This window comes from Orbicella faveolata, unplaced genomic scaffold, assembly GCF_042242905.1.
Source record: "Orbicella faveolata isolate gen_17 unplaced genomic scaffold, um_ofav_v1 contig_36, whole genome shotgun sequence".
Taxonomy (NCBI): domain Eukaryota; kingdom Metazoa; phylum Cnidaria; class Anthozoa; order Scleractinia; family Merulinidae; genus Orbicella; species Orbicella faveolata.
Window position 1 is genome coordinate 14,836,290 of NW_028301565.1, and position 22,015 is coordinate 14,858,304.

Sequence of the window (22,015 nt, forward strand, 5' to 3'; positions counted from 1 at the left end):
TGTGTCGAGTCTTAATCCCTACCCTATATACAAAACAGACGGCGTCATCAGGCCTCCTGTACACCGCGTCTCTTCAATTTATCCTCTGTTATTTTGGAATGACAACAGTGTTTAGGACAATAAATCTACTGTTATTATTTATTGCTCTGATTCCTTAACCATGAGACACTCACCCACTCTAACAATGTACCTGACTCCCCCTTTCCCTTCTGCTTCCCACTCCTACGTACCAGCATTATAATTATGTTCAAAACATTTGAGAGCAACAACATAAAGAAACAATGGATTTAAACACTTTTTTTATTAGTCTCCCCATTTTAAAACAGTGCAATCCAGCATATAGTCAGATTACATGTGTTAATCTTTGGTGAAATCTGTTCAACCTGCAGAGAGAAAAAAATGAGAGCGTTCTAAACCTTTCATTGCCAGTTATCATATTAAATCTTATTTTTATTTAGTGTAACAGTCGTTTCAAATTGAATTTTAGTCTTGGTGTAAAATATGGTTGTTTAATACTTACAATTGTTGCATGTAACAGGGCAATCCCTCTTAAAGTCCGGCATGAAACGACAAAATAACTGATTAGCAGCACAGTCTTCTCGTTTATCTTTGCAACCTAAAAAAGGAAAAGATTAATAGAGGAAAGACTGAATGAGGAGAATTGTCACTGTTCACTCAGCTAAATAAAAAAAATAGGGCCTTAGCTTCCCCTTATTATAATCAATTCTGTATATCAAGAAAACTGACATAATTTATCCGTATTTAGTTGTTTATTTAGAATGCATTTAGTTTGAATCAATGTTATGTGCACACTGTTAATGTAGAATTAAACCTCTAGTTCTAAATATATATCATTGGTAGTCTGGCTAATAGTCCTTTTTTTTTTTTTGAAAAATGGTTCTAATTGACGTTTGGGTGAAGCGAGTCCTTTGGTTATGATTTAAATAAAACTGTGCGGATACGACTTCGTAGAACTTAACACTTAAGCGATAAAATGTTCAGATAATTCCTAGTTTTAAATAAATTAGGACGTAAAGAATAAGCCACGTAACAATTGCCAAATGTGAAGTAGGCCAGCAATCCAAACTACGAGTGGTTTTATATCTTATTTTGTACTTACCTGGTGGTATTGTTTTTGGAGGTCGCGTTGGTGCTGGTGGTCTGTTTTCTAAGGAAATACAAAATCGATATCTTTACACCTCTGGTTTGGTTAATAGGCCAGGGGAATATCATTTAAAAGAGATTAATGTCATTTACATTTGTAAAGACTCTCCGTATTAACCTCAGCTGCAAGCTATATTCCAGTCCAATACCGAAAATACGAATACGGTCCATTCTTATACAAATTGTTAAACACGAGTCCATGCAAGTAGCGGTGTAACAAGAGCAAGACCCGGACAAAACTGTCTTCAAATCACACTCCATCCAAATTTATTTTTTCGCTTGAGCAGTATTAAACTCAGTTCAACCCAAACCCTTTTGCTGGTGACAAGGGAGTGAAAGAAGGAGGAAGGGCTGAATATAGAGATATATCCTTTACCTAGCTTATCCATTATCCAAGGAATGTATGTTGTGATTCGTGCGAACACAGTGTTGTACTTAGTTGGACAGCCCCGTTTGCCAAAGCTAACAGCACCATGCAGATACCAAGTACCATCCTTTTCACAAACAAGCGGACCACCGCTGTCTCCCTGGCACCCTCCTGACCCACCCGAATGACCCTGTCCAGCGCATAGGTGAGCTTTACTGTCATAGCGACTGTACTTCTTTCTGCACTCTTCATGGGATACTATAGGTATCTTTGCTTGTTGAAGTATATCTGGAGATGATCCGCTGCCGGAAAGACGTCCCCATCCTAGCACAGACAGGACGAAAAAAAACTTAGGAGGTCTGTTAATCCGTTAAGATCTGTTAATTCCCGAAAGAGCCAAATGACTAGAGTTCCAAAGAATTTGTCAAAGCAAAGATTGATCGAGGAGATTGTCTAATTACACTGATCGTCTAATTGTATCAAATTACATCCAGTCAAATACGCTTGATATACGCTATCATCAGGTTCTGTTTTGTCAATTCTACGCTTAGTGTTACTGAATATCGTTATTAATTCTTGCTGGTTGAAAGACAATTGTAACATAGAAAATGCTTCTTTTAATTTCAGACTAACTGTGTGTTAAATATTCGTCATTTCCATTCTACTGTCGGTGATGACTTTATTTTTGGTAATCTTGTTTTAAAATAATTTTTAATATCAGCGATTGTCGAAGCAAAAAAGACAACATCCTCAAACAGGGATATAATGTAATCTCGTGTCACGGGATCTTTAAGACTGTTATGAACTTGTTAAGCATCAAATGAATTATATCTTTTGGAAATGCATTTGAAAGATCAGTAAAAAAAATGCATGGATTATTCGTTTTGCATTTCACGCAAAGGATCATCATACCTTTTGAATAACTTATTTTAGATATACTTATTTTACACCTGTTATGTAGCATTCCGTCCCGGGGCTTGGTTCTTCTGTAGGTAGACAAACTGGAGACACTTTATCGCTTATTTTTGCTGAACCTTTCAGCTCAAGCACAGCAATGTCGTGCATCAAGTTCTGCATGGTAAAGCCATCATGTTTGTAGACAGTTTTTACGTCGAACTCTTCTTGAACAGCAGTTGAACCCTTTCGTCTGTGACCACCTGATAAAGAACAAAATTGTCTTATCATATCACAACATGAACAGCTTGATTTTGCTACACCAGAACTAAAGCTGTCTACGAAGCATCGTCCCGGGGAGGAATCTCCAATATGAAAGGGTCGAGAATGCTCGTCGATGCTCGTTTAAATTAAACCCCTAAAGGAGAACAATCCGGGCGTGACTCGAGCGTTATTTGACCCCTATAGGCTCGATTACCAGCCGCTGTTCAGGAAAGGAGCCCGCGCTAGTAGACCGGACTCGAGATACCGGTGGAAATCGAGCCTAAAAACTGAAATGAGAGCGTGTTTTTATTACTATTTCTTCGAGTGCATCCTAAAAGATACTTTGAGACCAGAATCCTTGACTTATACCATATCTAATAATGTGAACCAATCTATAGCTACGGAATATCAATACGTACGAACAGAAACCGGCCCGCCTTTCTACTATGCAAGGATAAAGGTCTACGAAATTCCGCTAGCTATAGCGCCGGTAAAAATTTCGAGCGCACACCAATTGACATTACCTACTACTACTGTGTATCCGTCTGGATACGGGGACCGATAAACACAATGAGCCGCGGTCACAATCCAGTTAGGTCTGATTAGAGATCCACCGCAAATGTGGCGCCCTCTAACACGGAGAGAGACTTGCCATGGCCATGAATGAGGCGCTGCATTCTGACCATTAACCACGCGCGCGGAGAGCGGTCGCTTGCCACATCCTGAAAGGAGGAATTGTAAATCAGTAAATTAGTAATGTTAAGTTACTGGCAGACGCTATCTCAAAAGACAAGGATGTTTCTCAAGTTACTCAAGACCAAATGATAACATTTGCTAATGTGTAAGCGCAAATACATGTATAGGGAAATGAAATTGTTACTCTTGGAATGACTGTACGCTGAAACGGCGCACGTCTTATTAACTTCTGGGGCCCGTTTCTCGAAAGCCCCAGAAACTTTTTGAGCCCGTAAAGCCATTTTTAGTTCATCTGTAGCCAAATACGTAGAAGTGTATACGTCTTAAACTTCCTGTATGAAGGGAAAATCTGTTCATATTAAGAATATGCGAATAAAACAGCTCTGTAATCATAAGGTTCGAGATTTTGCTATGGCTTTTACGGGTGCAAAAACTTTGCAGGACCTTCGAGAAACAGGCCCCAGGACTAGTCTGCTGAAAATGAAAAAGTTATGTCTCTTTAACAGTCATTATGAACATTATAGAGCGGTTTTCAATTGAGTGTCGAAATTAAGTAATCAGGCAATTACTTTGGTTTTGGTTTTAGTTATTTACTACGGTTTGAAAGTGGCTGAGTAGTGTATCTGGTTGGGTTTTGGTTTTACGACACTCAGTTGAAAACCGCTCTAAAATTTTCCTTCTCCACCAATTTTATAATAACCAACTGTCTTACCCTGGATAAATGAAGGTGCTATTAGTGTAAGAATTATTCCAACGAAAAGTAGCATCTCTGATTCTCAAAATTCTTCTCAGGCTTCGTGGTTACTCTCAGCGTCATGAACCTTGCTGTAGGATGATGCTAACTTCAGTTTTTCTTTTATAAATAACTAGTCCCACAGTCTGTTTATATTTTTCTCAGCTGGTTATACTGTAGGAATATTGCTAATGGAAGCAAATGTAAATCATTGGGAACAAAAAAACGAAAAATACACGACAAAGCAATACTTTTCTAGGAATCACAAGTTCATTATTACAAATAGGTACACAAAATGTCTTATGTTAAACAAAAAATAAGTGCTCTAGCAGCAGGTAAACCAATATTCAATATTTCGGTCTCTGATTGTAGCAGGTTATAAATTACTTCACCTGAAAACTCATATAAACATCTTAAACCTGATAAAACAAGGGCGAACAAGCATCTAGCTGAGTGCTTTACCATACATGGAAAATGTCGTACCCTTCACGACAATTGACCTGATATTTTTCTTAATAAAGAGAAGACCAACGCTTTCTCTCCATCCATCCATCCATCCATCCAACCATCCAACCATCCATCCATCCAACCATCCAACCAACCATCCATCCAACCATCCATCCATCCGTTCATCTTTCCATCCGTCTAGCCGTCTATCTCTCCGTCCGTCAGTCCGCACGTCCTTCCATCCATCCATCCATCCATCCATCCATCCATCCATCCATCCATCCATCCATCCACCCACCCACCCACCCACCCACCGAATTCCGCTGAATTCCGCTGACAAGAAAACTCTTTACGCTTACGCTTATGCTTATGTATGCCCGGTTCACAAGTATTCACAACATAAGCATAAGCATAAGCATAAGAAAATGGAAAAAGTTCCATTCCTTGTGCTTATGTTTATGCTTATGCCTATGTCAAAGTGTGAACCAGCCCTTACATTCCCGAGTCTCGCCTCAGAAAGGCATGGCGTTCTGCTCCCGCAGGGGAACACCGTTTTTGTTTAATTTTCTGTTGGAGTCTATTCATGCTTTTTCGTACAATCTTTTTTTCCCTTTTGAACCAATTTAGGTGCAAAAACATCTTTTAAGGAAGGACACAAAACCTGGCTGGCCGTAAATAATACCAATCTTGCCATGTCTTTTTTTCATTGGAACCGCTCTTTATTATACCTTGTATATAATAGACAAAGATCTTCAAAAGTACTGATCTTAATTGGAAGGTTTTTTTATGGCTCGTGGAAAGATTTAATAAGGGATTTCAAATAAACTCTACAACTTAAGGAAAGTCGTTCATACTTTTCACAGCACGTATTCCAATGCAAGTTTGGGCTGTCAATAAAAACTACATTTCATGTACATATAGGTACCCCCGGTAGCCTAACCCTAACCCAGTGATTACATCTCCGAGCTTCGGTTTGGAAGGGCATTTCTCTTGGACTCCATTAATATTTTTTGGTACAATGTTTTTTTTCCCTTTCGGAGTAAATAGAAAAAAGGTAAAGTCTGCATACAAGCCAAGTGGCCCACCAGGCCGGAGCTTATCCCGGTTTGCGTAGCATGAAGCGACTAGGAGTATTTCTTTTTATTTGGGAAAGATTTAATAATGGATTTTCAAAAAACTCTATTTCTTTTTCTAGTTGTTGAAAGGCCAGATTGCCACCATCATTTTGATGCTAGCGGGACTTCAAACGCGATATTTGACAAGTTAGCTGAAAGGCCTCTGATGAGTCCCTTGGCAGGGACGAAACATACTTATGTAAGGCTAGCCATTGTAATATTCTCACACTTTTCTCTAGCTGTTGAATGGCATATTACGCAATTGGGAATCCTTATGTGATATAAGGCCAGCTTGCCACCATCATTTTCATGCTAGCGGGACTTCAAACCACGATGTTTGACAAGTTAGCTAAAGGCTTCTAATGAGTCCCCTGCAGGCAAGAGACATACGTATGTAAGGCTAGCCATTGTAATATTCTCACAATAATAACTTAGGGCAAGTCGTTCATAATTTTCACAGCACGTATAAGTTTGGGTTGTCAATAAAAACTACATGTCATGTGCATATAGGCCGGTACCGTTAAATTTGCTACATAATTCAAGGAGTATCCTGGTAGCCCAGTGGTTACATTTCCGAGCTTCGGTTCGGAAGTGCATGGCGTTCAGCCCCCACAGAGGGACTCCGCGTTTATTTTTTTTCTTATTGTTTTGTTGTTGTTGTTGTTGTTGTTGTTGTTGTTGTTGTTTTTCTTTTTTTCATATTTCTGTTGGACTCCATCGACATTTTTTCCTACGATCTTCTTTTTTTCCCTTTTAAACCAAGTTACGTGTAAAAACCCCTTTTAAGGAACGACATCAAACCTTGCTGACCGTTAATAATACCAATCTTGCCATACCTTTCTTTTTTTCATTTAAGGCGCTCTTTATTAGCTGATATCCAATAGGCAAAGATCTGAAAAAGTACTGATCTTAATTGGGAGCTTTTATTTTTTTATTTCGGAAAGATTTAATAATGGATTGAGAAAAAACTCTATAACTTAAGGACGTTCTCTTATAACGTTCAGAACAAGTATTCCAAAGCAAGTTTGGGCTGTCAATAAAAACTACATTTCATGTGCATATATAGGTACCGTTAAATTTTATACCTAATTCAAGGAGTCCTTCTGTAGCCAATTCAAGTGGTTGCATTTCCGAGCTCAAGTTTAGAAGGGCATGGCGTTCAACCCCCGCAGAGGGACGCCAATTTTTTTTTTTTCTTTTTTTTCATATTTGTGTTGGACTCCATTTATTTCTTTTCGTCTAGTCTTCTATTTTTCCTTTTTGAACCAAGTTAAGGGTGACAAGAGCTTTTAAGATAGGAAATCAAACCTGGCTGACCGTAAAATACATCCATCTTGTTATGTGTTTTTTTAATTTCATTTCAGCTCTCTTGATTAGCTTATATCCAACAGGCAAAGACCTGCAAAAGAACGGATCTTGATGGAAATGTTATTTTCTTTTTTCTTGGGAAAGATTTAAAAAGGGATTTCAAAAGAGACTTTATAACTTAAGTAAGCTCTTTAATTTTTTTTCATTTCATATTTTCCAAAGCAAGATAAGGCTATCAATAAAAGCTACATTTCATGTGCATATAGGTACTGTTAAGTTTGCTACCTAATTCAAGGAGTCCCCCTGTAGCCCAGTGGTTACATTTCCGCGCTTCGGTTCGGAAGGGCATGGCGTTCAGCCCCCCCGCAGAGGGACTCCAAATTTTTTTTTTCATATTTGTGTTACACTCCATTTACTTCTTTACGTCTAATCTTCTATTTTTTCGTTTTGAACTAAGTTAAGTGTGAGAAGAGCTTTTAAGATAGGAGATCAAACCTGGCTGACCGTAAAATACATCTTTCTTGTTATGTGCTTTTTTAATTTCATTTCAGCGCTCCTGATTAGCTTGTGTCCAACAGGCAAAGACCTGCAGAAGAACGGATCTTGATGGAAATGTTATTTTCTTTTTGCTTGCGAACCATTTAAAAAGGTATTTAAAAAATAATAACTTAACCAAGCTCTTTCATTTTTTTTCATTTCATATTTTCCAAAGCAAGATAAGGCTATCGATAAAACCTACATTTCATGTGCATATAGGTACTGTTAAGTTTGCTACCTAATTCAAGGAGTCCCCCTGTAGCCCAGTGGTTACATTTCCGCGCTTCGGTTCGGAAGGGCATGGCGTTCAGCCCCCCGCAGAGGGACTCCAAATTTTTTTTTTTTTTCATATTTGCGTTGCACTCCATTTATTTCTTTTTGTCTAAGCTTCTATTTTTTCGTTTTGAACTAAGTTAACGGTGAGAAGAGCTTTTAAGATAGGAAATCAAACCTGGCTGACCGTAAAATACATCTTTTGTTGTTATGTGCTTTTTTAATTTCATTTCAGCTCTCTTGATTAGCTTATATCCAACAAGCAAAGACCTGCAAAAGAACGGATCTTGATGGAAATGTTATTTTCTTTTTTCTTGGGAAAGATTTAAAAAGGGATTTCAAAAAAGACTTTATAACTTAAGCAAACTCTTTCATTTTTTTTCATTGCATAGTTTCCAAAGCAAGATAAGGCTATCAATAAAACCTACATTTCATGTGCATATAGGTAGCGTTAAATTTGCTACCCAATTCAAGGAGTCCCCCTGTAGCCCAGTGGTTACATTTCCGCGCTTCGGTTCGGAAGGGCATGGCGTTCAGCCGCGGAGCGACTCCAAATTTTTTTAAAATTTTTTTTTTCTTAAACGTTATTTTTGTTTTGTTTTGAAAACATTAAATAATCGACTTAAAAGAAATCTAAAACTGACCAATAGACTGTTATTTTTTCGTAGCACATTTGCCAATGCAAGATTAGCCTGTCAATAAGAACTACATTTCATGTGCATATAGGTAGCGTTAAATTTGTTACCCAATTCAAGGACTCTCCCTGTAGACCAGTGGTTACATTTCCGCGCTTTAGTTCGGAAGGGTATGGCGTTCAGCCGCAAAGGGACTCCAAATTTTTTTTTTCCATTCTTTTTTTTCTTAAACGTTATTTTTGTTTTGTTTTGAAAACATTGAATAATGGACTTAAAACAACTCTATAACTGACCAAAGGTCTGTCATTTTTTCATAGCCCATTTGCCAATGCAAGGTTAGCCTGTCAATAAAAACTACATTTCATGTGCATATAGGTAGCGTTAAATTTGCTTCCCAATTCAAGGAGTTCCCCTGTAGCCCTGTGGTTACATTTCCGCGCTTCGGTTCGGAAGGGCATGGCGTTCAGCCGTAGAGGGACTCCAATGTTTTTTTTCATATTTGTGTTGGACTCCATTTATTTCTTTTCGTCTAATCTTCAATTTTGCCTTTTTTAACCAAGTTAAGGGTGAGAAGAGCTTTTAAGATAGGACATTAAACCTGGCTGACCGTAAAATACATCCATCTTGTTATGTGTTTTTTTTTTTTTTTAATTTTATTCCAGCTCTCTTGATTAGCTTGTATCCAACAGGCAAAGACCTGCAAAAGAACGGAAATTGATGGAAATGTTATTTTTTCGTTCCTTAGGAAAGAGTTAAAAAGGGATTTCATAAAAGACTTTATAACTTAGGCAATGTCTTTCTTTTTTTTATGGCATATTTTTCAAAGCAAGATGAGGCTATCAATAAAACCTAGTGTGCATATAGGTACCGTTAAATTTGTTACCCAATTCTAGGAGTCCCCCTGTAGCCCAATGGTTACAGTTTACGTTGATCAAGAGAAATTCTAAGGGAAAATCATGTCCGTCAGTGATATTGCTGCTGGGTTTATAGGGCCTGCAAATTAAACTCCCTGGGCTTTATTTGAAGTGTCAAAAAATGAAAACGGCATTTCAAATCACGTAGATTTGTCGATTGTCCAAGTGATTATTTTTAACCACGGGAAGGGCCATTTTGATCGCCTAATATAACCCTAAGTTGAGGCATTAGAGCACCATTTTTGGCCTGGGAATTAACCCCCGGAAATTCAAAATGTAATGTGTGCACATGCTGCTCATATAAAAGGTTTCCTTCCTTTCACATTATTTTTGAGAATTACCTTTATGTGCGGTATTCGTATGTGTACGTCGTAAGGGGGGAGGGGCGGAGGGGGGTGGTACTCCCACAAAAATGGGGTCGGGATGTACGGCCCGCTTTTGAAAACCCTTAATCTGTTTATGGCCTAAATCCGCGATTTTCCACTAGTACCCCCAGCGAAAATAAACCCATGCAAAGCGTTTTGAACTTAAAGTGTAAAATGGCGAATATTTGGCGAATTCGTGGAGCTCTGTACGGCGCGCAGTGGAGAGCGCCCACAAACTTTATTCCCTACATTTTTACATTGTTGTTAGTACTTTTGAGTTATCATAGAATTTATCCTAGATCAAGTCCCACATTTGCGAAAATAGCTTTTAACTTTTGTTATGTTACGCTTCAGACATTCCGGACTTCGGCAGGGATATTTTAAAAAAAATCTTAACTCCGTCAAACGTTGACAGAATATGATTGTTAAACCTTTAAAATATTGAAGAAAGGTGAAAATTTTGCATGCAAAACATTCAGTTTGTTGGAATAAAAAACTTTGTTTTGGCAGCGTCCAATACTTTTAGCTAAATGTCAGTCTCCCAAGGCAAATAACCTGTTTTGAGGTCACCTTGAAAACCGTCTCGCAAAAAATGAAAAAAAAAAAAAAAAAAATCGAATTAATCCAAGTAAGTGTGATATTTGTACATTGGATATAATAGTTGACTTTTACTGAAAAAATGAGGCTAATCGGTGAAGGTCCAAAATTTGCCTTACCCGTTCTTACGCGGACAGCCTCTTACATGCAATATGTGTTTCTTTGTGTCCTTGTCAGTTCTTTAAACATGCAAGCCAAATATTTTAAAGCATGGAGAGGCTTGTATACGCGTTGCTTTGTAGCGGTGTACATTGCTATAGGAGCGTATTTTAGGTTTAATTGCATTTGGTCCATATTACTTACAAAACTATGGCGGTGTAGGGGTTTTGTGCAGTTCATGGATACAGTTTGTACTCGTTACATGACATTGTATTCACCCCGAGGGTATGGGTCCTAGCCATTATTCCAACATGGCGCCGAACTTTTCTTCGGGAGTTGTGGACCTTTATGCCGCTTGCGTGGTAGTTATGGACGTTTTGTGGGGTAAGTGAATTAACCAGCTTGAGCATCGATGCAGTACAGTTGCTAGCTATAAAGACTCTATGACTCAATGAGAATAAATGTTCGGATTTTAACTTGTTATGCGTACGTTTATCGATTGTTAAGTTTCCCAGCTTTTACTACAATTAAACAAAAAGTGCAAAAACAAATTCAAAAATGGATAACGAAATGAATATTTTTTCTTTTTGTTTAGAACCAGGAAGCTAAATTAAAGTACACTGCAGAAATGTCATTCCATTCTGAATCCACCTACGTCTGTACCTGCATGTGTTAGGAGAGATTCTGGTAGTAAAGACGTGGAACAGCAAAATGGTATGTAAATAAATTTACAATGCTTACTTTGCCATTTTTGTGAAAACGGGTCATGCGGACCGTGTTTAAAACACGAAATGGCGAAATGACAAAAAGTTACTACAGTTAGCCTGAATAGACCTAGCCTGCGAACGCAGACGTTCGTGTATTTCCGGCTGTCACTTGGTTCGACCGAAAAATAGCGTCTGGGAACCCGAGCCAGAAAACGATTTCTGTGACGTAGGAATTCTAAGCCAATCACAGTTTAGCTCAAATAACCCCAGAACTACTATGTGAGGTATTCACTGTGAGGAGCACTCGAGTTTCATTCTATCATGGAATCTGATTGGCCAAGGAGAAACAAAAGTCATTATGTCACAGAGATCGTTTCCTGGCTCGGGTTCGCAGGTGTTATTTTTCGGCAGAACCAAGTGACAGCTGGAAATATGTCTGCGTTCGCAGGCTATAATAGACCTAGACCTAACAGACAGCTCCATTTGTCCTAAATAGTGCTCTGGTTAGCCTAATTATGTCACTGAGTTGTAGGTGGTTAGCTCTCAATAGTTGTATGGGTTAATCGTATACCACAATTTTAAGTCCTATTTTGCCATTTCGCCTTTGTTTGGTTCCAGAAAATATCCATACCCCCACCACATGGGGAATTGGAAATTCTGGAGGGGTGGGGAGTCAAAGACCCAGGAAATTCCAGGAGGAAGGGGGCTGGATGGTTGATTTAGTTTCCAGATGTCCTTTGATTTGATATGGATTCAAGTATTGATCCAGCTGTTCAAAGATCCTTTCTTACCTACTAAGGAGATCTCTCACGTAGAAAATAGTAGCTTGAGTGTTTGCATTATATTTGGAATAAATTTTCTTTCTTCAAAAAACACTTTGGAAGCTAAGAAGTGAGAAAACCGTGCTTTTTCGTGGAAATTACTTGTTAACCGGTCTACTTGGAGTCACCTTGTGGGCAGAAAAGCACTGGTGACTAGCCTAGTTTGTTTTCGCATCGGTCTTCGAAGCTGTTGAGTGGCAGTCGATTTTTTTCATGAAAATTAGTTTCTTTATGTAGGTAGAAATGATGTTATGATTTCCTAAACTTCTTATTCATGTTTATCTTTGTCCATTTGTAATTTTGCTGTAAAATTGAATTTTGTTGCGAGTGTGTGTGTGATCATGTTTGTGCTCACAATAAAAGTATGGTGTCAATTTCATCCACACTCATCTTGCCAGTCCTTCAACCAAAATTGTACCACATTTTCAAAGACACTTAGTCGTATAGGAAAGTAATTTGACAAGTTTCCATTTTATATATTTTCTTTTAGAGCACGTTGAAATAAATTGCTGTATGTTTTCTTTGTGTGTATCTTCAGATGTTATGATCAATCGATCAAGAATAAAGAGCTGTGACATGCAATGCAGACGGCTAGATGTTTAGAGCGTTTACTTTAACTTTTAACATACTTTCTTGCCAAAACTATAACTACATGTCTCCAAGTTGAGCATTTCTGTGCCCTTCTAATTATTGAACGATTTGTTTCTTATAGGCTTAATTTCAAAGTCGTGCAGTAGATAATGAAGCAAGTACTGACCAGAGTCTTCTTGGGCCTGACCTGTGGCATTGCTATAACTTGAACTTAACAGGTACATGTTGTGACACATGTACGTTGCTTTTGTACTAAAGTTCTAATATGTAGATTTAGCCAAGGCTAAAAGCGAAACACAGGGCTGGGTTGTTCAAAGCCCGATTAAGCTAACCCAGGTTAGGCGAGAATTTTTATTTGAGTTTAAAAGTAACTTTGCAGTGAGATTTTCTGTTTTTATTGTTTGGTCTTCTGTTTTGAGTTTGAATAATCTCAAAATACACAAATTTAAACATAAGAAGTGAAAAACATTTTTTATATACAAGAGAAAATTATACTTTGGTTAACTTTTAATCAGGACTGGGTTAGCATTAACCGCCTTCTGAAAAACCCGGCCATGATCATTAAATCTGTTACATCACAAATGTTCTGAAATTGTGTTTGTTGGTCGATTGCATCTTTTGTTCAGGTTCTAGTATCATTAAATTGATTTCGTGTTCGCCTCAAATTTTAGGGTGGTCCATCTAGGGTAGTCCATGGGTAGTCCATTCAAGTAGTCCATGGACCAGGTCTTATTTATTCCTGGGACAATATTATTCCTTGGGATGAATCGGGATTTCTTGCCTCTGGCTTCAGAGTTAATGTCTGGTTCAGAATCATTTATCTTAACAAGGGACATCATTGCCTGGCTTATGGCTAGCATTCTGCTGCAAAAACACTGATTGATTGCTCGGGGAATTAGTTTGTTTTGGTGGGGTAGAAATGTTTGGGTAATCCTTTAGGAGGTTGTGAAATTCTTAAGACTCTGAAGCAAAATTTTAAGAGAAAAGAATTATTTGCACATTGCTTTTATGCAAGTTTAGCAAACGCCATGTACAAAATACTTACTAGTTACATAATTATTGGATTTGCAGGCAGGTTGTTAGAGACATAGATCACAGGATCAAGGACTGGGGACCCAGGACAGAGGACCCAGGACAGAGGACCCAGGACAGAGGACCCAGGACAGAGGACCCAGGACAGAGGACCCAGGACAGAGGACCCAGGACAGAGAACCCAGGACAGAGGACCCACGACAGAGGACCCACGACAGAGGACCCACGACAGAGGACCCACGCCAGAGGACCAGGACAGAGGACCCAACTCAGAGGACCAAGGACTCAGAACAGTGGATCAAGAAGCAAGTGTAGGACTAAGGATTGACAACTGGGGATCAAGGACAGTGGATGAAAGCGAGCCTTGGATGACAGGCTTTCATAAGTTGAATTATAAATATATTAAGGTATATGAGGTATTATGGGCAGCAGAGATGGCACAGTGCACCATGCCCCGAGGGTTTTTCTCCGGGTACTCCGGTTTCCCTCACTCCTGAAAAACCAAAATTTCCAAATTCCAATTTAACAAAATTGGCAACACATTACCGTGGGTTGATTGAGATGAAAAATTATTTGACTACTCAAGGTGAAAATTTATAATACCAATTTATTACTCTCTGTTCATTTCCTAATTACATGTGCACATGTGGTTTTGCAGGTCTCCTTTGCAGCTGTTATTTTGGTCAATGAGCAAATTGGGAAGAAGCTTTACTTATTTTCTGTCTTTTTCAAAGATCTCTTTTTTAATCATAGGTAAAGGGAAATTCCTGAGTCAATCAATCAACCAATGAATGAATCAATCAATCAATCAATCAATCAATCAATCAATCAATCAATCAATTAATAACTAAGATAAAAAGCCCAGGATATGCAACTAACTAAAATAGCAAATTTTACCAACCTTTAAATTTATCTAGTTGCAGTATGAAGATCTTTAACATTGTATTCCAATACCACTTTGATGCACATGTAACTAGTGCAAATGTAAACAGTGTATTGAACTGACCAGTTTGTTGTGTGGGTGTCGTTCATTTGCAAATAAGTGGCTTACTTGTGACATTTTCCATACAATTCGTTATATCAGAGCTGGGAATTATGCCAATAGCAATCATCACTAAAAATTAACTGAAACTCAATTATGGTAAAATCTGTTTCTGTGAATTAAAAGTTTGGTAATTCTTGTGGTATTTTCATGTGTACAGAAATAAAACAAAAACAGCCAATGTTTTGATCAAAATTGCCTTAAAAAGTATATTTTCGCAATTATTATTGTCAAATTCAGAAACAGACGATGAAATTTCAAAAACCCATGCAGAAAATAAACTAAAATATGTTTCAATTAGAATTATCAATTATTTTTAATTATCCAAGAAAAGAAACCTAAACTGAACACTCAATCTGACTCAATCAAAGCAAAACTATTTAGTTCTTAATTAACACTCTCTACATTCCACATTGTAGAGTTTTTAATCAGATGCAACAAGACTTTCACAGGCATTCCTAGTATATACAGAACTCATAAGAATTGGACGTTTAGTTTTACGAGTTTGAAATGATGAATGAGTCATCAAAAGGTCATTCAAAATTATTATTGCTGATTTTTATTCCTAATTGTTTGTCCAAAGCCTCTGTTACTGGAAAATACAGTCAAAACTTATTTACCATTATTTATTTTTTACACATTTACAGACATTAATTTTTGAGTGCTCATTAAAAATTCTCATTTTAAAATTCTAGGATGCTCCTAAACGCAAAGCTAAAATATTGCCATTGAGCTCTAACGACAATATATTTCAGTTCCTAAAAAGAAATTGAAGTTACACTTTTTTGATACATGTACAGGCACTTTGGTGTACCACTAAAGAAGTCAGACAGCAGGATATAATCATTACAGTAAATTTGATTTTACAAAAGCCACTTATTTGCTCATGAAAACCTAGTTTCTCCTTCTCGCAAGATTCCTATTGAGCAGCTTTATGGTGAAATCTGTTCACTTCCATTGGTTTTCCGCGGAAATCTTAATTTTAATTTGGAGTTGAAAAACAATATCTTTTGCCAACATCAACATAAGAAACCTTTTAAGGTTCTCTTCATTTTTATGTCTGATTTTGAAAAAAATATACATGTACACTGTATGTTGTATGCTATGCTAGCTATTTGCTTTTCTTGTAATCCAAATAAACTTGTTTTGGGAAAGTAGCTGCTCAATAGGAAACTTGTATTCAAGACAATATTTTACTTTTCTTTTTGTAGTTTCAACATGCATCATGCTCTAAAATCGTTGGCTAATTCAGTTTTCACTGATCACAACTATTTTCTTTTGGTGAACAACATTTTCATTTTTGTCACTGATTTTTTTTTTTGTTCTGATCAATAGCATGATGGTGCGTGAAACTACATGTATAGTATTGTTATTCTATCACCTTTGAACAAAGGAAGCTTCCTAAAACTACCCTTTTGTGGTAATGCAAGTAAATTTGATTGGCTGATCAAGAAATTATTAATTGAATGCAATACCAATCTGCTGCTTTTCACAAATTTATTCAATTTACTAAGTGTTATACAAAATTGATATTTATTACACGATCAGTATTGCAAAAAATTCTGAGTTACGTTTTTCCAAAATAATGCATTTAAAGTATATTCAATTGTAGGATTAAGAAATTATGAAATCAAAGCAATAGTAATCTGTAGGATTTCACAAATTTATATAGCGAACATGCATTTATTGTCACACAAAATTGTTATTTCTTTCTCGATCAGTTTTTAAAAAAAACGATTTTTTTTTTCTAAAATCATTTCTTTGCCTCCTTTGTTTAAAGGTGCCACTGCACGCTCATTAGCACAGAAGTAAACTATTACTAATTAACTCTGCTAAGAAAACACTACGAATTTTAGTGTCATAAGGTCTTCACATTAGCATTGACACTAACGTGTTAAAGATAGGCCAAACGTGGGGATAGTCAGAAGAACAGGGGTGTAGAACAGACCCTTCAGATCTAGTGAGCGTTCCTAGTCAGCCATAATATTGGCATCATAGTACATGTATAATAGAGAGAAAATTAACCCTTATGGTTATTTTCGTTAGGGTTTTGATGCAGTAGTTTTCACTAGTTCAAAACCACTTAGGGAATCGGGCTTTTTAATCCTACTTTTCTGCAAAAAGTGTTAACTTAGGCAGATTGGGTATGTCTAAGTATTATTACTACTTAAGTATCAATTCAATAGCAGAACTAGTTAGTTAGAGTATAGGTTTCTTTTAGCTCAAGTGAATAGTTTTTTTCACTGTGCTAATGAGCTTGTTAGTTTTTTCTTTGTGGATTTGGTATTTTCTACTGAACGTAGTATATTTTAGATTATTTTCAGGAACTGAGATGGCCCATACACCCGCACACAACACAAATGGTCAAATTTAAATCTAGCCGATCGATGTCCCTGCAGGGTTGTGGAAACTCTTGCTCTGAGGATGGTGTTTCTGACGTTCCTCTGCGATATTCCAACTGAGAAATCCTGGTGAGTTTATCTGTTCCGCTCATTTTGATGGAGGCACTTGGACACTTTGATGGTGTGTGCGTTTGCTCTAAAGTGGAGAAGGCATCATGGGGGAAGGTGAGGGTTTGCTTTTCATGTCTTTTTGGCTTTACTTGACTACGTCAGAAAACCACACCTTTATTCTAATTGGCTTGAAAGATGTTTGTTTTCAATCAGTGTTTCTGGAATTTTTCTGTTGTTGAGGACGTAAAACAGTAATGCTTTAGTGCAGGTCATGGGTAGTACATTTCCAGGATGTTGGGGTTGGTTTTGAACAATGAAGGTCACTGATCTGGCTTGACTGGAATTTCACAAGCGACACTAGATTGAGCTGATAGTCATCTGGGAGTCTTCTGAAAGAGCTGATTCTCGTTTAGGGCTTTTCTTTAAATTAAAAATATTTCTTTTCGTTTAAATTCTGAAGGTAAAAACAAATTAGGTATCGAATAAAAATAACTCAGTCACAATTATCGTAAGAACATAATTTATTAACACTATCAGTCCACAGTTCAAAGAAAAATTAAGAGCATTAACCGCTTAAAATATAAATTAAAATTATCTGGAATTACAACTTTGGCTTCTTTTTCTGATTAACTCCAGGAATTAGTTAACCTAAAAGAACTCAAAAGCAGTCTATTGCGCTGGCGTTACTTGAGTTGTCACGCAACACTTCTTCCCGGAGTGTTGCGTAATGATACAAATAACGCCTATGACGAAGGCTTCTTTTTGGGAAATTTTAATCTTAGCTACTAAATATATATGGGTGCGTTACTTTAAGAAAATCCAAGGTTGGATTCTTAAATCCGAAAGAATCCGAAAACGGATTTTGCGTTTCTTTACTAAACAGATCAATCCAAGATCTCTAGGATCATGGTGCGTCAAAGGAACCGAAGAATCCGCAAAATCCGTTTTCGGATTCTTTCGGTTTTAAGAATCCAATCTTGGATTTTCTTAAAGAAACGCACCCATAGTTACATTTTTCGTGATCAAAGGTCAAAGCGTAGGCCAACTGTTCATTTTGACTTTCAAAACGTTTAACTAACCTCGTTAAGGTGTTTTTTTTGTAGCCAAACGTATCCATAGTTCGATATGAATTTTGTACGTCTAGGGTTTATCTAGCCTTCTTTAACTTACTTGATCTTGAAGTTGGTATTTAATTTTTCTTTTTTTTCTACACTAAACTTTGGCCAGTTTCTTATTTTGATTTCCAAAACCTGAGAGTACCGCGGAAACTTTAGTTTTTGAATAAGTACATAAATGTAAGCTAATTATCAATATCGCACTCCAAAACTATAAATTCAACTTCTAAAACCAAGCATATATTTCGTTTTCTTTTTTTAAATTTCGTAGACCAATTGTTGATCTTTACGTCTTAAACAAACTGTACCTAGAAAACGTTTCTCATCGTTTTTTTCTTATAGTTGCTCAACTTCGTTGTTATCCTCGGGGGTGCAGCGGCAGTTAGTCGTGACGAGACCGAAGGAAACCGAGCGGTAAAACCGTTCGTCGGGTCGATTTTGCCGCTCGGTTTACGTCGACTCTTCCGACTAACTGCCCTGAGTTTCCGAGGATCATTCGTTGTTTTATGTTATTCAAAGCCAAGATTAGCAATAACAAAAGCACAAATAAATTTCAAAATTCCACCGTGTTTGCCTTTTTTAAAGACGATTTTACTTGTGAATATTTAATAAGATTTACTATGAATATTTAAACGATTCTTTCGAAAACTATTTGGATTTTTTTGTACAAATTAGACTCGATCGATTTTAAATAACTGCAACTAAATATCAAAACAAAGTTAATGCAATTCTAGGTGATGTGAACGGACGAAAATCGCCCGTTTGCTTTCGCATCAGTATTTTTTTTACTTTAGCAAAATACGCTTAAACCTGAAAACATATTACTAATCTTTCATCGCTTTAACTTTGATCTTATTTAAACGTAAGCAAAAATTCCTAAACCTGTATCAGTTTGGACGTAGAGTTTCAAGTGACTTGTGTTCTTTTGGTGAAGGTTATGGGAGGACAGTCGGCAGGAGGTTTGGTCGGAAAGTCAGATCAATGATTTTTTGCGTTGGATTCTTTTCTTGGCATCCATGGAAATTACTAAACATGATTTGTACTTTAGCGCTCCTGTTTTCCTTTTCCCTCCAACGGAAATTTCTAGATACAGTGCTTGGAACACGCATCTTAAATTTTACTATTTTGGCATTAATCTTTTCGCGCATTACTTACGGTTCTCAAAAATTCCAATTCAAATGGTGTGGTATTAAGACGTATTTAAGTACAACCGAGGAGGCATGGGGAGCAAACTCTCACCTCCCTCACTATGCCATCTCCACTTGAGAGCAAACGGCCATATTAAAATGCTCAAGTGTCGTCATCAAAGATGGCGGAGCATATAAACAAACCAGGATTTTAAAGTTGGAATATTAATGAGCAACAGAAGAAACACTTCAACTCTGAGCGGAGTGAAAACAACCCGACAAGCAGGGACAAGATCGACTAGATTTTGTTTATTTTTTTTTTTGTAACACAATAAAAACGCAATTGAAGAGACAAAGAGACAGTTTCGTGTGTTGTCGTTTCTACCTGCAGTCCATCATAACAAACCAGGTAAACACTTGTGTCCATGACTAAGTCCTGACATCGTAATCTGTCACGTAACATGTCCCGGAATCTTCTCAAAAACGGCGTGACAAGTTAATGAAACATCGAATCGTGTAACACAACGCGCAACGGACAAAACGTTTGCAAATCAAGTCGCTTCAACGGTTACAGAAAGTAGAACTAAGTTCCAACTTTCTCCAACCGCTGTAGTAACTGTTTCGCATAAATTATGTCCGTTACACAGTATGATAACGACCCAATGTTTCATACTACGCACTTGCCACGCCGCCATCAAAAACATTAAGAGATTAGTTGTGTGAGAGATTACACTGATTAAGAGGACCACAAACCAAGTTCTGCTTTAAAGAAGACCACTACTTAATAAAATGTCTGCCATAAAACTCTCATTGTACTTCTATCGCGTTTTCGCTGTAGTTTTTGCGAGTTGCAAACTGTACTTAGTTGCTCAAGAAGGCGACTTTGAAATAAGTTGGCCCTTCCCTATTCATACTTTGCGTAACTGTCAAAGAAAGTTTTTACGTAAGCGTGACGCGTCTTTGCATGTCACGCTATAGTTTGCTTACAGAAATCTAGACAACTCACATCGTAACATCGTAAACTCCAATTGGGCTGTCTTAATTTAATAGAAGCACGAACGATTGAAAATCCCCTCGAATTTGCGAGATATGAACCTGTAACTCAAGGTAGCTCCTTGAAAATCTGCGATAAAATTTCAGCATGTAAAAGAAAATGCTAAGTATTCTTTTAAAAGCGGGCGGAACGCGACAATTAATGACTTTTTTGCCCGATGCTGACGTCAAAAGGGTTGATCCCGAATAAAAAAATAATCCGGAAAAGCCATTTTCCAAACTGAGCAACTAAGCACATTTTGTGCCTCAAAAATACAGCAATGAAATGAGGTATTAAACACAAAGACGCACTATAAACGGGATTACAAAAACAACGATAATTTAATGCAACTTTAAATTGTGATAGTAAATTTCCAAATAATTTTAAGAATTTTGCAATATTTAGAGACAATTAATTTTGTAAAATACGAATTAAAGATCAAAGTAGTATCCAACTTTGGAGACGGCCATATCCTCAAGGAAATTAGCTGCATGGTTTTAACTTTCTTTGTAATTGTAAATTTTCAAATAATTTTAAGAAGTGTCAAGTATTTCAAGAAAATCTTTTAACATGAATTACAAATTAAATTGTATCCAAGTTTAGAGACAGCTAAATCATCAAGAAAATGAAGTGTCTTTTTAAATGTTTTCTCTGCAAGTGTAAATTTATAATAAAGAAATTTGCAACATTTCAAGAGAATCTCTAAATATGACTTCGAGATGACATTGTATAGAAATGAAGAGATAGCTACATGTATATCCTCAGGTAGTGCGTCTTTGTGGTTCTGAGAGCTCTATAACATACATTGTATTTCAGCATCGATTTCCTTGTGCCCTCATATCACTAACTTTACAATGGCCCATATTGTTTTGGCAAGAGACTTCACTTAAAACATAACCCAAATGGGGTGTAATTATTTTCATGGATTTTCCGCGAGTTCTGGACCATAAAACAACCAAGACTTCATAGCCTAATTCCAAAGGGATTAATAAATAAAACAAGTAATTGACATTTACTTTGTACGTATCACTTCAGCAAAAGTTCAAACAAAGTTATGAGAGTTTAGTTCTAAAAAGAAATAAAATATCTGAATCACACAGTGAAATCCCAATTTTGATTTCTAAATTCATCAATAATGCATTGTAATAAATCTGCATAGTCAAAGTAATGAGAGTTTGGCAGAAATGAAAATTAAATCTTTTGAAAACTCGCAAGTCGTTTTTGAATTCCACAAACAACCAACGATAAAACCACTGAAGACCAAAGTGGAATCACCATATTCATTTTCTACTGATCATTAATTCGTTTTGATAAAGCCTTGTGGTCAAAGTAATTGGAATTCAGTAGAAATTGAAACTAAATCTCTTTGATTGAGGTGATACACAATTGACATTTTGGAACTTGAAAACACTCGTCCCCCTGCCCTGTAGAACTTTTGAATACCAAAGTGCAGTTATAATTTTTTTTTTTTTTACTTTATCAACGATTCATTTTAACACTTGCACATTGCACTTAATTGGTGATTGACAAATTGAACAAAGCAAAATATTTCAAACTTTTTCAGTGTCAGTCGTCATATTTTCCAAGTATTTTGCAGATTTGGGTAACTTCAAACTCGTGCTGAAGGGATAAGTGCTAATAAATAAACTGAATGGTGAAGTCATATTTGTACCAATCGGCCACTGT

At 36.9% G+C, this 22,015-nt stretch overlaps 1 protein-coding gene and 1 pseudogene across 1 annotated transcript; one reads left to right on the plus strand and one right to left on the minus strand.

Moving 5' to 3' along the window:
* Nucleotides 1–282: 282 nt before the first annotated feature.
* LOC110050626 (chymotrypsinogen B-like) lies at nt 283–4,236 on the minus strand. The gene is made up of 7 exons (XM_020756543.2): nt 4,098–4,236; nt 3,214–3,411; nt 2,482–2,688; nt 1,541–1,855; nt 1,121–1,168; nt 521–616; nt 283–383 (listed from the first exon to the last, which is right to left on the minus strand). Exons 1-7 carry the CDS (start codon nt 4,150–4,152, stop codon nt 379–381), a joined length of 924 nt encoding a protein of 307 aa, XP_020612202.1. The 5' UTR covers nt 4,153–4,236; the 3' UTR covers nt 283–378.
* A 6,483-nt stretch (nt 4,237–10,719) lies between these two features.
* On the plus strand, nt 10,720–19,658 carry LOC110050640 (uncharacterized; annotated as a pseudogene).
* The last annotated feature ends 2,357 nt before the right edge of the window (nt 19,659–22,015 follow it).